General features: G+C 44.6%; 1 protein-coding gene across 5 annotated transcripts in view; it reads right to left on the bottom strand.

The window, feature by feature from the left end:
- The window catches only part of ZZEF1 (zinc finger ZZ-type and EF-hand domain containing 1), a 116,717-nt gene that overhangs the window by 20,616 nt on the left and 81,387 nt on the right, over window positions 1-14,714 (bottom strand). For 4 of the 5 annotated variants that reach the window (XM_036341280.1, XM_036341276.1, XM_036341278.1 and 1 more), the window contains exons 37-42: window positions 13,462-13,631; window positions 10,205-10,337; window positions 8,435-8,574; window positions 7,376-7,656; window positions 5,064-5,238; window positions 4,375-4,507 (exon numbers count right to left, since the gene is read on the bottom strand). In XM_036341280.1, the coding sequence (XP_036197173.1) occupies window positions 4,375-4,507; window positions 5,064-5,238; window positions 7,376-7,656; window positions 8,435-8,574; window positions 10,205-10,337; window positions 13,462-13,631 (1,032 nt within the window). The remainder of the gene's footprint in view (window positions 1-4,374; window positions 4,508-5,063; window positions 5,239-7,375; window positions 7,657-8,434; window positions 8,575-10,204; window positions 10,338-13,461; window positions 13,632-14,714) is intronic. The other variant, XM_036341277.1, reaches the window with a different exon arrangement.

The following is a 14,714-nucleotide window of genomic DNA, read 5'->3' as shown; positions in this document are numbered from 1 at the left end:
CTTATGGAAGCAATAAATGCAAGCCCCCAAAATCTCCTGGTTTCAAACTTAGCTGTTATATTTAAGGCCAGCTTGCAGGGTAGCACAAAAATGGTACTGGGCTACCTATTCACCAAGCAACTGAAAGAGGAAATTAATATTCCTACTACTGTGCACACACAAGTTCCCTCCAAAAGAAGACAAAGGTTGTTAAACGTTGTTCTTAAATATAGTACACAAGAGACTTCCACTTCCAAGCAAGACTAAGGGATCGGATTTATTCTTCTACCTTCAACAACCAGAACACTGAAAATATATGAAACAATGGTTTGCAGACATCAGACAACAGGTAGTACAAGACTATGATCCCTGAGAGAAGGGACAAAAACCAGGTGAGCCCTCCAAAAGGTCTGGCTATCCTATATAATAAAAGCCTAATATGCAAATTGGCCCCCTCGGGCGGTCTTTTGACTGGGAGACCGGGAGTCAGCTATGACGTGCGTTTAGTACCAGGGGGCGGTGTGGAACTAAACATGGGCGAAGTGCTGCGACAGGCATGGGCGAAGTGCTGCGACCTCTTGCTGGCTACCTGGGGGCGAGGGTGACGGGACGGAGGTGCAGTGAGAATGTGGGGTGTTCACCAAGCTCACTCTCACTACCCCTGCTACACTCCCCTGGGACGCCAGGGCTTGTGCACCGGGGAAGCCCTCCTGCTCAGGCGCCTGCCCCGCACCCACGTGGCCTCTTCCGGGTGAACCACTGGGACCACAGGGGCTGGTCAGGCTCCCTGTGGGTTCGTATAGGAGCTGGTCTGCGAGGCCGGCCGGGAGAGAGTGTGCTGCCCACCTGGCTTCTGTGCTGGGCGGCCCAGAGGCCCAGGCTGCACCCAGGCCCACAGCGTCTGACCATGCTCACCGCAACTCCCTGTGGGGACTTGGGCACCATGACTCAGGTGGAAGGAGGTGCACAGGGGCCTGGGGGCCCAGGTGCTGCCCAGAGCCCAGAGGTCAGCTGGGACCTGCCCTTCCATGCCAGACACTCGCACTTCGATTGCCAGCCAGGCCTAGGGACCGCACCTGTGCATGAATTTCATGCACCAGGCCTCTAAAGATAAATTTCCAGGCTGCGGAGCAAGGAGTGAAAATCCAAGCAGAGTCCAGCAGTCAACGAATTGAGGAGATAGAGGTCAGTATTCAAGGAAATCAAGGCAGCTAGAATTTATGGGGCAGTATATCACAGAGAAGAGAGATGGAGAGAAAGAGGAAAAGGGAGGATAAAGGGGGAGAGAGGGAGGGAGGCGGGAGGGAGAGAGAGGGAGAAAGAGAGAGAGAGTGAGTCCCTCAGGAGTCTTTGGCTGAGTACTGACCTCACAAATGTGAAAGGAAATTATCCATATAGGAAACAACTTAGTTTTTTAAAAAGTCTACCAAAAAACAATAGGCAAAACAGTTCTTGGAACTCAGGGAGAGCTGGGAATATTTTGTCTTCCCACAAGTGAGAGTGGAAGTGTCCTAGTGGGGGGCAAAAAAACTATTTGAAGATATAATGATTAAAATGTTTCCAAATTTGATGAAAACTATAAATTCACAAAGCTAGAAGTTCAATAAATCCCCAAGCTGAAGAAACAAAGAAAATCATGCCAGGGTACAATGTAATCAAAGTGCTAAAAACCACCAGCTGGTATGGGTCAGTGGTTGAGCATTGACCTATGAACCAAGAGGTCATGGTTTGATCCAGTCAGGGCACATGCCCGGGTTTTGAACTCAACCCCCCAGTAGGGGGTGTGCAGGAGGCAGCCGATCAATTATTCTCTCTCATCATTGATGTTTCTATCTCTCTCTCCCTCTCCCTGAAATCAATAAAAATACTTTTTTAAATGCTAAAAACCAGTGATTAAAAGAAAAATGTTAAAAGCGATCAGGGAAAAAAAGACACATTATAGCAATAACTTGCCACCAAAAGGGATCCCCTCAGCTGTGATCTCTTCCTTTGGAGGAAAAGGAGAGCAGAAGACCCCAGCAGCTTTCACCACCAAGGACTCAAGCAGCCCTCGTGGCTATCAGGGACACCCAAAGCTTTTGTCACTAAGAACTCCCTCAGTCTTTGCCTATGTTAATCTCAGCTGATGGAGCTGCCCAGAATCCATGCCACTGAACCCAATGCTTCAACCCCAACCACAGCAGCCCTGGCCCAGTGCATAACACCTATACCCTTGATGATTAGATATGAATAAAATGGGCACTGATGGGGTTCAAGCAAAGATTTTAACACAGTACTACACAAGGTGATGCAGGCCAAAAGGACCCCACACAAGAGCCCCAAACAAGTCTGCTTTATTTATCCTGGTTTGGAGACATTTTGAAAATGAAGATTCAAAGATTACAATGAGAAATCTGACCTGCAATTGCTTCAAGTAATGGTTTGGGAGAGGAATCAAGATGAAAGCTGACAAAAGGACCAGGGTCCCTCGACTCAACCCTTAACTGGGAACCCAAAGTCTTTACACTAGAGTGGATAAAATGGCCAGAATGTGAAGAAGAGAAGTTTCTGGACTCCTTGACATGGGAACCCCACAAACTGTCGTACCAAAATCCACTGGTGAAGTCCTGGCCATGGGCTACAATTAGATTGAGAGAACATAAAGGTTCTACCAAAGAAAGGGCTGATGGGATTATGAACATTGGACTGTTTAACCAGAGTATACAAATAATTTGTGTCTTCTTTACCTGAATGTTTTATGAGAATGGATATTCTGTCTGGCCGGGGAACACTTACCCTACCAAGTATTATAAAACCAAAACTACTAATAAAGTCAGAACGGAGGCACACACACACGGCACACTATGAAGAATAACAGAGAATGACAGCAAACTTTGTGGCAGAAACTATGCAAGCCCAAAGAAAATGGATCAATATCTTTAAAATATTCACACAAAAAACCTCTCAGCGAGCATATTTTTCTCAATAAAATTATCTCTCAAATATAAAGTCAAAATAAATATTCCTTTGACTTGGTAGACAAACCAAAACAAAGACTGTAGCAGCAGACTTTCACTACAAGAAACGTTAAGGAGAGTTTACCGGGCTAAAGAAAAAAATACCAGGTGGAAATCTGAACCTACACAAAGGAATGAAGGCACCAGGAATGGTAAACATATGGCTAAACATGAAAAACATTGTTTTCTCATTTTTAAATGTCTTTTAAAGTGTCTGACTTTTTGAAACAAAAATAATGTATTGGTATGTTTATGTCACATAGAAGTAAAATTTGTGATAATAGTAGCACAAAGGATGGGGGATAAAAATATAAAATCTGTGTGTCTTCACTATACGTGAAGTGGTATAATATTTATTATCTGAAGGCAGACTATGATGAGTTAAGGGTGAATATTATAAACCGTATCTCAACCACGAAAAAATTATTTGAAGGTAAACTATTGTAAACCCTAGAGCAGTGGTTGGCAAACTCATTAGTCAACAGAGCCAAATATCAACAGTACAATGATTGAAATTTCTTTTGAGAGCCAAATTCTTTAAACTTAAACTATATAGGTAGGTACATTGTTATTAACTTAATTAGGGTACGCCTAAGGCTTAGGAAGAGCCACACTCAAGGGGCCAAAGAACTACTTGTGGCTCGTGAGCCGCAGTTTGCCGACCATGGCCCTAGAGCAATCACTAAAATAAATAAATAAAGAATTACAGTTTACAAGCCAATAGTAGGGATAAAATGAAATTAAAAAACTCAATCCAAAAGGCAGAAGATGAGAGAAAAAAAAAGCACAAAGAATAGACAAGACAAATAATTTTAAAAATCAGGAAGAGAATAGAGTTAAACGCAATTATCTTGATAACTGTTTTCAAATGTAAACGGTCTAAACATCTCAATTAAAAGGCAAGGATTGTCAGATTGGATTAAAAATGAAGACTATACTATGTGCTATCTATAAGAAATCCACTTTAAATGTAGGTACAGGTAGATTAAAGTGAAAGGATGGAAAAAGATATGCCATGCAAATGTTAGTAATAAAAAAAAACTAGAGGGGCCACATAAGTATTAAAGTAGATAGCCAGAACAAGGATATTATCAGAGATAAAAGGGACATTCCAGAATGAAATGAGAAATAGACATACACATAATTACAGTTGGAAACTTCAACGCATTTCTATCTTAGTAATTGTAAGGATAGAAAATCAGTAAGAACATAGAAGACTTAAACAACACTATCAATTGACTTGACCTAAATACTGTCAAAAGGACACTCCACCGACAACACAAGTATATATATTTTCTTCAAGTGCACATGGAACTTTGTTTCAATTTGACCATAAAACATATATGCAGAGATTATACAACTTTCTTTCATTTTTAGAAGAAATAATTATGATTAGGACCTGTTTTCCTTTTCCGGGTTTTGACGTCAACAATCACAGCCTTGTTTTTCTCAGTAAAGTGTTTCAAGATGATCACATTATGTGGCTCATTGGCATTATCCATATAAACACAACGGGTCCCCACACAGAGAACCTAGAACATGAAAGAGAGAGACAGAAAAAGCAAATCACTAGCACAAAGAAAACAGGAAAAAGTACTTAATTAAACACAAGTCCAGTCCCTTTTGCTTGTGTCCTGACTTCAAGAAGCATTCAAGGATGGGGTTCTTCCCATCTCCAAGTCCAGAGCCTGACACAGGCCTGGCACAGAACTGGTTTAAGTGCTTGCTGAATGAAGAAGCCATGATTTCACAGTCCTCTTTGTCCCAACCAGTTGAGAGATATGAAGATTAGAAATGAGATCAAAATGAATGCCAAAGTGAAAAACAATTGTACTTTGAAGTGCTTTGTAATTTACTGTATTATAGTTACTATTATTCAAAGCCAACTCCTGGCTAGCAAAATGAATCAAATGACTAAATCGTTGAAAATGCAAGTTAAACAAATCATCCCATAATCTTAAAAATATATCAATATTACATAAAGGCGATTATACAACAGGGGGAAAAATTCCAAAGATATAGGCTATAGAGACTTTGATGTGTGTGCTGAAGACAGAAAGAGGTGGACAGGCCTTCAGAGGGATATACCTGGGGAAAGCCGACCAGCACCAGCAGGCTGAAGATGTTGGTGTGCTTCAGCTGGAAAGGCAGCTGCTTGATGCAGTGGTCTGTGAAGGTGGCAATGACGTCGCGCCACAATGGGGCACTGTTGAGTGACCGCAGGATCTCTGCCATGGAGCATGCCCAGTCCAAACCCACCCGGCTGGAAGGCAAGAGCTCCATGAGTGCACAAGCTCCAAATTAAACTCAGCAAAGTTTGCTACACTCCAAAGCAGACCCAGAAGCATACCAAAGAACCACTCATTAGTGTTTTTTAAATATATTCTTAATTATTTCAGAGAGGAAGGAAGAGGGAGAGACAGAAACATCAATGATGAGAGAGAATCATTGATTAGCTGCCTCCTGCACGCTCCCCACTGGGGATTGAGCCTGCAACCTGGGCATGTGCTCTTGACCAGAATCGAATCTGGGACCCTTTAGTCCATAGGTCGATGCTCTATCCACTGAGCCAAACTGGCTAGGGCTCATTAGTTAATTTAAAAACTACCAGAATGATGCTTTTCATAGAATGGTAAGTGGAGGGGGGAGGGGAGATCAAGATCTGTTACTTACATATTGTCTACAGCTATGTTTTTTTCAGTCTCTATAAAAACTTATACACATTTGTGTGCTTGTGCATATTCATGATAGAAAAAAAGCTTGAAAGGAAATATATATATTTTGTTGTTTATTTTTATTTCGTTTTGTTGTTGTTGGAAAGAAGTGTGCATATATATATATATATATATATATATATATATATATATATACACACACACACACACACATATATATATTTTAAATCTAGGTTTTTTTTGTATATCTTCATTGATTTTAGAGAGAGGAAGGGAGAGGAGTAGAGAGAGAGAAATATTGATTGATGCCTCCTGCATGCCCCCTACCAGGGATTGAGTCAGCAACTCGGGCATGTGCCCTGACGGAATGGAACTGGCGACCTCTAGGTTCATGGGTCGACACTCAAGCACCAAGCCACACTGGCTGGCATGGCTCAATAGTTGAGCACTGACCTATGAACTAGGTTTGATTCCCAATCAGGGCACATGCCTGGGTTGCAGGCTTGATCCCCAGATTGGGGCATGCAGGGACAGCAGATCAATGATTCTTTCTCATCATTGATGTTTCTATCTCTCTCTCCCTCTCCCTTCCTCTCTCTGAAATCAATAAAAATATATTAAAACAAAACAAAAAAACCCAGCACCCTTAATATGGTGTGAGCGAGGATGATTTTTAGTCTTCATTTCTGTCTTACAAATTTGGTATTGTGATTGTTACATTTATAATGAAAACAGATCTATTTTCATCAGCCTCAAAGCCTATACTTACTGCTCTTAGGAGAAACAAACCAACCAGGGAGTTGAATCAGCGTGCCCAGACTGAACAGCTGTTTTAATGTGGGTTTTGAGCATAATTTAATGTCTGTTGACAACATCCTATCTAATAAAGAGGGAATATGCTAATTGACCCTCACGCCATGCAAAGATGGCGGCACCCACAGCCAATAAGGAGGGAATACGCTAATTGCTCTGCCCTCAAAGACGGCGGCTCCTGCAGCCACAAGATGGCCGGAAGGGGGGGCAGTTGTGGGTGATCAGGCCAGCAGGGGAGGGCAGTTGGGGGAGGCCAGGTCTGCAGGGGAGGGCAGTGGGGGGGGGGCTGGGCTGGCCGGGGAGGGCAGTTGGGGGCAACCAGGCCGGCAGAGGAGGGCAGTTGGGGGCAATTGGGCCGGCAGGGGAGGACAGTTAGGGGGGGCCAGCCTTGTAGGGGAGGGCAGGTTGGGGGGGGGCCAGGCTGCAGGGGAGGGCAGTTAGGGGTGACTGGGCCAGCAGGGGAGGGCAGTTGGGGGCAATCGGGCCAGCAGGGGCGGGCAGTTGGGGGCAACTGGCTGGCAGGAGAGAGCAGTTGGGGGCGATCGGGCCGGCAGGGGAGCAGTTAGGCGTTGATCAGGCTGGCAGGCAGAAGCAGTTAGGGACAATCAGGCAGGTGAGCAGTTGGGAGCCAGCAATCCCGGATTGTGAGAGGGATCGGGCCTAAACCAGCAGTTGGACATCCCCTGAGGGATCCTAGATTAGAGAGGGTGCAGGCTGGGCTGAGGGACAACCCCCCTTCCCCCCTCCAGTGCACAAATTTTGTGCACCGGGCTTCTAATTGCTAATAAAAGTAATTCTATTCCCACAAAAGATTCCTGGACAATAGCACTGAAGCACACTGATATTAATCAACAGCCAGACCATTGACTTAAAGAAATGAACACCAAGGTGGATTAGAGTGAGGGTGGCTACCTGTCCAGACACACAGCTCCCAGGCTAAAGAGTAGGTGGGTGGTCTTCCAGCCATCTGGCATAATGGAATTGTCCCCTGCAGCAAATAGGTTGTGTTTGGCTGAGAGGACCTTGATCACTGCGGCATCTACCTCTGATGGCAAAAGGCGGATTATTAACTGGCCAAGAAGACCCAACGTGAGGTGGTAGGTCTCATTCAGGTGGCCTGCGTTTGAGATGACAACCTGAAACATGAGTGGGAGGACGTGCTCCAGGTCTATCAGGGGGACTGTGGGGTCCTGCTAAGAGAGGGAGAAAAATCTGTTCAATATAAAATCTACATAAAATCACCAACTAAAGACTCCATTCCCTTCATGTTTTATTTACAACTATCCTAGTGTCAAAGGAATTACACAATCCTATCTAATAAAGATGAGATATGCTAATTGACCCCCACGCCATCGCAAAGATGGCGGCACCCACAGCCAATAAGGAGGGAATATGCTAATTGCCACAGCCACAAGATGGCAGCGCCCAGTCCGCTCAGCCCCACTGGGGCAGCAGGCACTCCGCGTGTCTGCCTCCAGAGTCCCTCAGTCCCCTCAGACCCTCAGCCCACCAGGGCCAGCCCGGGGTGCAGGCAAGCCTTGGATGGTGGCTGCCCAGCAGGCCACGGCTGTCCAAGGCTCAGGTAACCAGGGCAGGCCAAGGCTTGCACTGCTGGCAGTGGCAGCAGCAGAGGTGTGATGGGGCATCGCCTTCCCCTGAACGCCGGGTCGCCTCCCGCCCCTGAGGGCTCCTGGACTGTGAGGGGGCAGGCCGGGCTGAGGGACACCTCTCCAGTGCATGAATTTTCATGCACTGGGCCTCTAGTATCTTTCATAAATGGCTTACGTTCAATCAATTATAAAATACATTCTCAGGTATCATCTTACAATCCTACTTTAATTTATAACCCTACCCTTAGGAACACATAGATGACTGCTAATAAGAGTTGGTTTTAGTATATGGCTTACAAAACACTTATTCTATGCATAATACCACTGCTCTTTTAAAAAGAAAATGCCATTTGTCTCTTACCAACTTTATGGGAGGTAACATGGCTGCTAATAACCCCAAAATCCTCTTCTGGGAACACTCAGCAAACACCTGTTCGGGGCTTGGAGTAACCGCCTTTTCCTCAACTGGCTTCTGGGATGATGCTCCTAAATTGTCAGCATCTGAGTTGTAAAATACCAAACTTTCAGATTTTGTCAGCTTCTATGTATGTACAAAGAGGCAAGTAAACCATTGCATTGTGCCTGTGCTGCTACAGAACAAAGCTGGGACTTGATCTATCTATCTATCTATCTATCTATCTATCTATCTATCTATCTATCATCTATCATCTATTTATAATCCTCCAAGGATATTGTTTTCCATTGCCTTTTTTTCCCCCTGAGAGGAAGGGAGAGGGAGAACCACTGACCGGCTGCCTCCTGCACACCCCCTACTGGGGTCCAAGCCTGCAACCTGGGCACGTGCCCTTGACTGGAATTGAACCGAGGACCCTTCAGTCCACAGGCCAATTCTCTATCCACTGAGCCAAACCAGCTAGGGCTCCATTGCTTTTCAGAGAGAGTGGGAGGGAGGGAGGGAGGGATGAGGAGAGTGAGAGAAAAACATCAATGTGGTGAGAGAGATGCCCTGACTGGGGGTGGAGAGTGAACCCGCACACGCCCTGACTGGGGGCAGAGAGAAAACCAGCAACCCAAGTACATGCCCTTGACCAGGAATCAAACCCACAACCCTTTAGTGCATAGGCCAATGTTCTAACCATTGAGCACACTAGCCAGGGCCAAAGCTGGGACTTTAAAAACTTATTTTTGAACATGTATGTCTTGGTCAAGGAGGCCTACCCTAATCGCCATATTACATGTAGAGCCCACCCACCCTTCTCTTTCCCATCTTTTCTGTAACCCATATTCCCCTGGCCCTGCTCTTTTGTGCTCACAGTGTTTAACTGCCTTTTAACATACCATGCCATTGGAATAGAAAGATAGAAACATCAATGAAGAGAGAGAAACATTGACAAGCTACCCCCTGCATGCCCCACACTGGGGATCGAGCCCACAACCCAGACATATGTCCCGGCTGGGAATTGAACCATGACTTCCTGGTTCGTAGGTCAACGTTCAACCACCTGGTGAGCAGAGGTGTTACCCCTCTTTGTTGACCAGAATCCCATTCCATCTCAAATTACAGTTACCTGCACCTTTGCCTTAAACCCTCCCAGTCTAAGCTCCACAAAGGCAGGAGTTTTGTGTCTGTCTGTCTGGCTTGGTCTCTGTTTCATCCCCAGGGTCTAGCACAGTACATGGCACATAGAAGGCACTCAGTAAATTAGGAATAAACAAGGTAGGAAAGCAGGCAAAGTGAAGGAAAGATGACTTTTATTTTAATTTGTTGTTGTTGTTAATCCTCACCCGAGGATATTTTTCCATTGATTTTTAGAGAGTGGAGGGAGGGGGAAAGAAAGAGAGAGAAACATCGATGTAAGAGAGACACATTGATTGGTTGCCTCCTGCACATGCCCCAATCAGGGCTGGGATTAAGCCTGCAACTGAGGCACGTGTCCTTGACTGGAATCGGACCTGGGACCTTTCAGTCCACAGACGGATACTCTGAGCCAAACCGGCTAGGGAGGCAAGGTGACTTATGAAGTATTATCAGTATCATCTGATACAGAACTAAGAAATCATGCACCTTGATTTGCTGGCCAATTTTAACTTGTACAACCAATAGCTCAGGGACGAGTATGTGTGTATTTTAAGATGAAAGAGCTCAAGAGAATGGTCAAATAATCTTTACCTGAAAGTCCTGTGGGTGTGGTAGCATCAGCAGGAGAGTCTGAAATTTGAGTCTGGCATGACCCACTTTCATCTGCTTTATTTCTCTGCTTGTGATCCAAAGGTATTCCTTCCTTATGAACACCATTCTCTCCCTAAAATCAAAATGGTGAGTGTAAAAGAATTAAGGTTTCTTACTATAAAAGTTTACTCATTAATATTACAATACAACTTTTAAAATCATTAACTAATCAGCCCTGGCTAGGCGGCTCAGTTGGTTGGAGCATCATCCTGTGCACCAAGAGATTGTGGGTGTGAGTCCCAGTCAGGGCACATACCTAGGATTCGGGTTTGATGCCTGGTCGGGGTGCTAATGGGAGGCACCCAATTGCTATTTCTCTCACATCTATGTTCTCTCTCTCAAAACATATCCTGGGGTGAGGATTAAAAAAAATGTTTAAGTCATTAACCAATCAGCCTTCACACACTAAAATACTTCTGAATTCCATTAGAAAATATCCTTCATTTCTAATGATAAGTCTATACTTTAAGATAGTAATCACGGCATCACATCCCAACAAACATCTTCCCAATGTCCTTCAGTTAGAGACTGTAATCACATAAGCAGTGGCTCTATTAAAACCTTTAATACATCCTATTTGGCTTTCAGAAGCCAAGTATGGAAAGTTCTTCTCTTGGGAAAAAGAAAAAAACAAAGGTGTAAGTTTCCTTCTAGCACAGAGCACTGACTTACAACTTTTTTTTTAAAATATATTTTATTGATTTTTTACAGAGAGGAAGGGAGAGGGATTGAGAATTAGAAACATCGATGAGAGAGAAACATGCCGCCTACTGGGGATATGCCAGAAACCAAGGCACATGCCCTTGACCGGAATTGAACCTGGGACCCTTGAGTCTGCAGGCCGATGCGTCATCCACTGAGCCAAACCAGCCAGGGCAACTTACAACTTTTGAGAATTCCATTTTGGCAAGTAGATTTGGTAAGGGGCCCTTAGAGTAGCTGCGATAGTTTTCTGGGCTCAGGAGTTTGGTGACGAGCTGCCCAGCTTGGCAGGGAGGCAGCCCTCAGCCTGAATTTCTCCAGGAGTCACCGTGTCACCCCAAAACCACCTGCACTCCCTAGGCCTGCAGGGTGCTTCTCCCTGTTGTCACACAGGTTAAACATGGAAAGTAGGTCATACAGGAAGTCTGTGGGAAGGCCAAGAAGTCTGGGGAGGCCAGGATGCTTTGAATCCAAAAATGGAGTTTTGTACAGCACCAAACACCATGAGAAGATGCTGACATCTCCCAGTGGCCATTGCTTATCATCCTCTCTCTAGATACAGTAACCACAACATCAATATACCCTGAATCCCCTCCTTAGAAAAAGTGATTATAAGATCATCCTAAGAAGGGACTGAGACTGGGAGAGCCATCTGCCTTGTTAAAAATATCCCCTCTGAAAATCAGACCTGTAAAACCACACTTTCTGTACCATGTGGCCCTTTATAAAAACAACAGAATTCCAAAGTTCTGGCTAATCATTTTACTCTTGATCTTCTTTCCTGTTATCACAGGACTCCCAAGTGCCACTGCAGTGCACATAAGTAGCACCCAAACGAGTCTCATTACTGGCCTGAGGCCCTTGTAGATAAAATCCCCTGGGTGATGCCTCTGGCTGAGGTTGTTTTCTTGGTTGTTTAAAACAAAAAGCATTTCTAGTCACTGGAGGGAGAAGAGTGGGAAGATACCCTTAATCTGGCCTGGACTTGGCTAGAAACACCTGGGAGTTTAAACAAGTGATTTGTACTCAAGGCCCAAATGGGACGTGTCCTTAGGGCCAGCGCAGTGGGGACATGTAGGTTCTGTTATGGGGAAAGTGCTGGAAACTGAAGCTTTTCAGAGACTGTGTCAGAGGCTGGACACCAAAGGGTGGAGACAATTGAGGGAGAAAAAAATAATGCCCTAGACCAGTGATGGCGAACCTTTAGAGCTCGGCGTGTCAGCATTTTGAAAAACCCTAACTTAACTCTGGTGCCGTGTCACATATAGAAATTTTTTGCTATTTGCAACCATAGCAAAACAAAGATTTATATTTTTGATATTTATTTTATACTAGAGGCCTGTTGCATGAAGGCTTCGCTGCTTGGCAGGCCCCGGGGCCGTGAGGCCTCTATGCTCTGCCTGGAGCCGGGGCCCTGTGGCCTCGCTGCTCCACCTGGCACCGGGGCTGTGATGCCTCACTTCTCTGCCAGTCCCGGGGCTGTGTGGCCTCACTGCTCCACCCGGGCCGTCAGACTTTGCTCCACCGCTTGGAACCTAGTATGCAAATTAACCGCCATCTTTGTTGGCAGTTAATTTGCATATCGTGCTGATTAACCAATGGGAGGCATAGCGAAGGTACGGTCAATTACCATGTTTGTCTATTATTAGGTAAGATATTTAAATGCCATTTAACAAAGAAAAATCAACCAAAAAAATGAGTTCGTGTGTCACCTCTGACACGTGTGTCATAAGTTCGCCATCACTGCCCTAGAGAGTGGTCGACAAACTCATTAGTCAACAGAGCCAAATATCAACAGTACTTCTTCAAAATAGACTCGCCCAGGACGAAAACCGACTTCTGCGCATGGGCCACGAAATTTCAATCACACTGTACGTGCGCCCGCACATGGTATTTTGTGGAAGAGCCACACTCAAGGGGCCAAAGAACTGCAGGTGGCTAGCGAGCCGCAGTTTGCCGACCACGGCCCTAGAAGAAGGCTTATTCCAGTCTCTAGGCAGGGAAAGCCTAAGATAAGCCTGAAATATCTTTTTGCATAAAAAATTAAGGACATGCTTGTCCTGGCTAGTGTGGTTCAGTGGATAGAGCAGTGGCCCAAGCACCGAAGGGTCATGGGTTCATCATGGGCCAGAACTAATCTTTTTAGGTGCATAATCTTATTCAATGCTTATAAAAACCACTAGGAGGCAGGTAAGAATAGTTGGCACTGATATGGAACTACTTGACCAGTGTTTTAAGCACTTTACATACATTAACTCAATGTACCTAATGTATGTAAATCCTCACAACAGCCTTATAGGATAGGTATTATTATCGCCACGTTTTACAGATGAGAAAACTGAAGAGAAGAGATTGTGGTAATGTGCCCAAGGTCTGATGGAGCAGAGAGCAGCACCCAGGTAATCTGAGTCGAGTCTGTGCTCTTAACCTCTCTGCTTTGCCCCTCGTGTGAATGGCTCTCTGTTCAACCTGTGCAGTAAAGAATCATTGCTTACATTGCAGTGCACAAAAGGGCCTGTATCTGCTGGCTCCTCAGCAACCTGGACAGCTTCCTTCTCCAGCTGCTCCTCTGCCGTTCGGGTGGGCACGCTCGCTGGTGGAGCTTGATTTCCTGGAGTAGAGTTACCATCTGGCAATACACCAAGAAGAGCTAGTGCTTTAAGACCTGCATGGAAGCAAATGAGAGAATGGTTAAAAGTTTTATAAAAAGGGTGATTTCCTGCAAATGCCATAAGCCACTTTGCTACTTTATGGAAATAAAAGACTGAATTCTCTATAAGCCAAACCAAGGAGTACTCAATACAAACCTCCCTGGCTATCTAAATCTATTCAGCTCTGATTTCACACACCAAAAGTTTGGATAGTGAGGGACACATGTGTTTTATTAACAATAGATACAATAGGATTGTCTATTTAGAAAATCATCAACAGTAATGTAGTAGCGCCACACAACCAGATTTCTAAATTCCCACTGGCAAACAGACATAGTTGGTCACTGGGCACTTAGGAAGACATTTGAAGGCTCAAAATCCACTTTTTAAAAAAGACTTTATTTGCCCTAACCAGTTTGGCTCAGTGGATAGAGCGTCAGCCTGCGGACTGAAAGGTCCCAGGTTCGATTCCGGTCAAGGGCATGTACCTGGGTTGCGGGCACATCCCCAGTAGGAGATGTGCAGGAGGCAGCTGATCGATGTTTCTCTCTCATCGATGTTTCTAACTCTCTATCTCTCTCCCTTCCTCTCTGTAAAAAAAATCAATAAAATATATTAAAAAAAAAATATATATATATATATATATATATATATATACACACGTTATTTTCTTCTTAGCTCCCCTCAGTAAAGCCAAAATCATCTAGACATTTTATTAGTCAAACTGCTTTAGTTATAAATAGCTCTCATTTAGAATACAGTTGTGTGGGAGTAGGTTTGCATTCCAGGTTTAAAAAAAGGCTAAATTCCTTTGGCAAAGTTAAGTCTGATAGATCCAAATACGAAATACTTTGTCCACAGACATCAAGCGTTTAATTATTAATTTGTTTTACATCTTCATGTACATATGTTTGAGAAACTGCTACTTTAATACCAACGTTTCTCTCAAATGCATTTGAGAATTAAAAATAAAGTCCTGCCACAGGGGGGACACTGCTTGCGGGAAACTGGACTGTGTAGCCTCTGAACAGAACAGAGTGTCTCACTGCTGCGGGGCTTTTCCTTCACAAGCAGCTGAGGGCTGGTTTGGTTTGGCT

This window comes from Myotis myotis, unplaced genomic scaffold (genome assembly GCF_014108235.1).
Source record: "Myotis myotis isolate mMyoMyo1 unplaced genomic scaffold, mMyoMyo1.p scaffold_m19_p_17, whole genome shotgun sequence".
Lineage (NCBI taxonomy): Eukaryota > Metazoa > Chordata > Mammalia > Chiroptera > Vespertilionidae > Myotis > Myotis myotis.
This window is presented reverse-complemented; position numbering and strand designations above follow the sequence as displayed.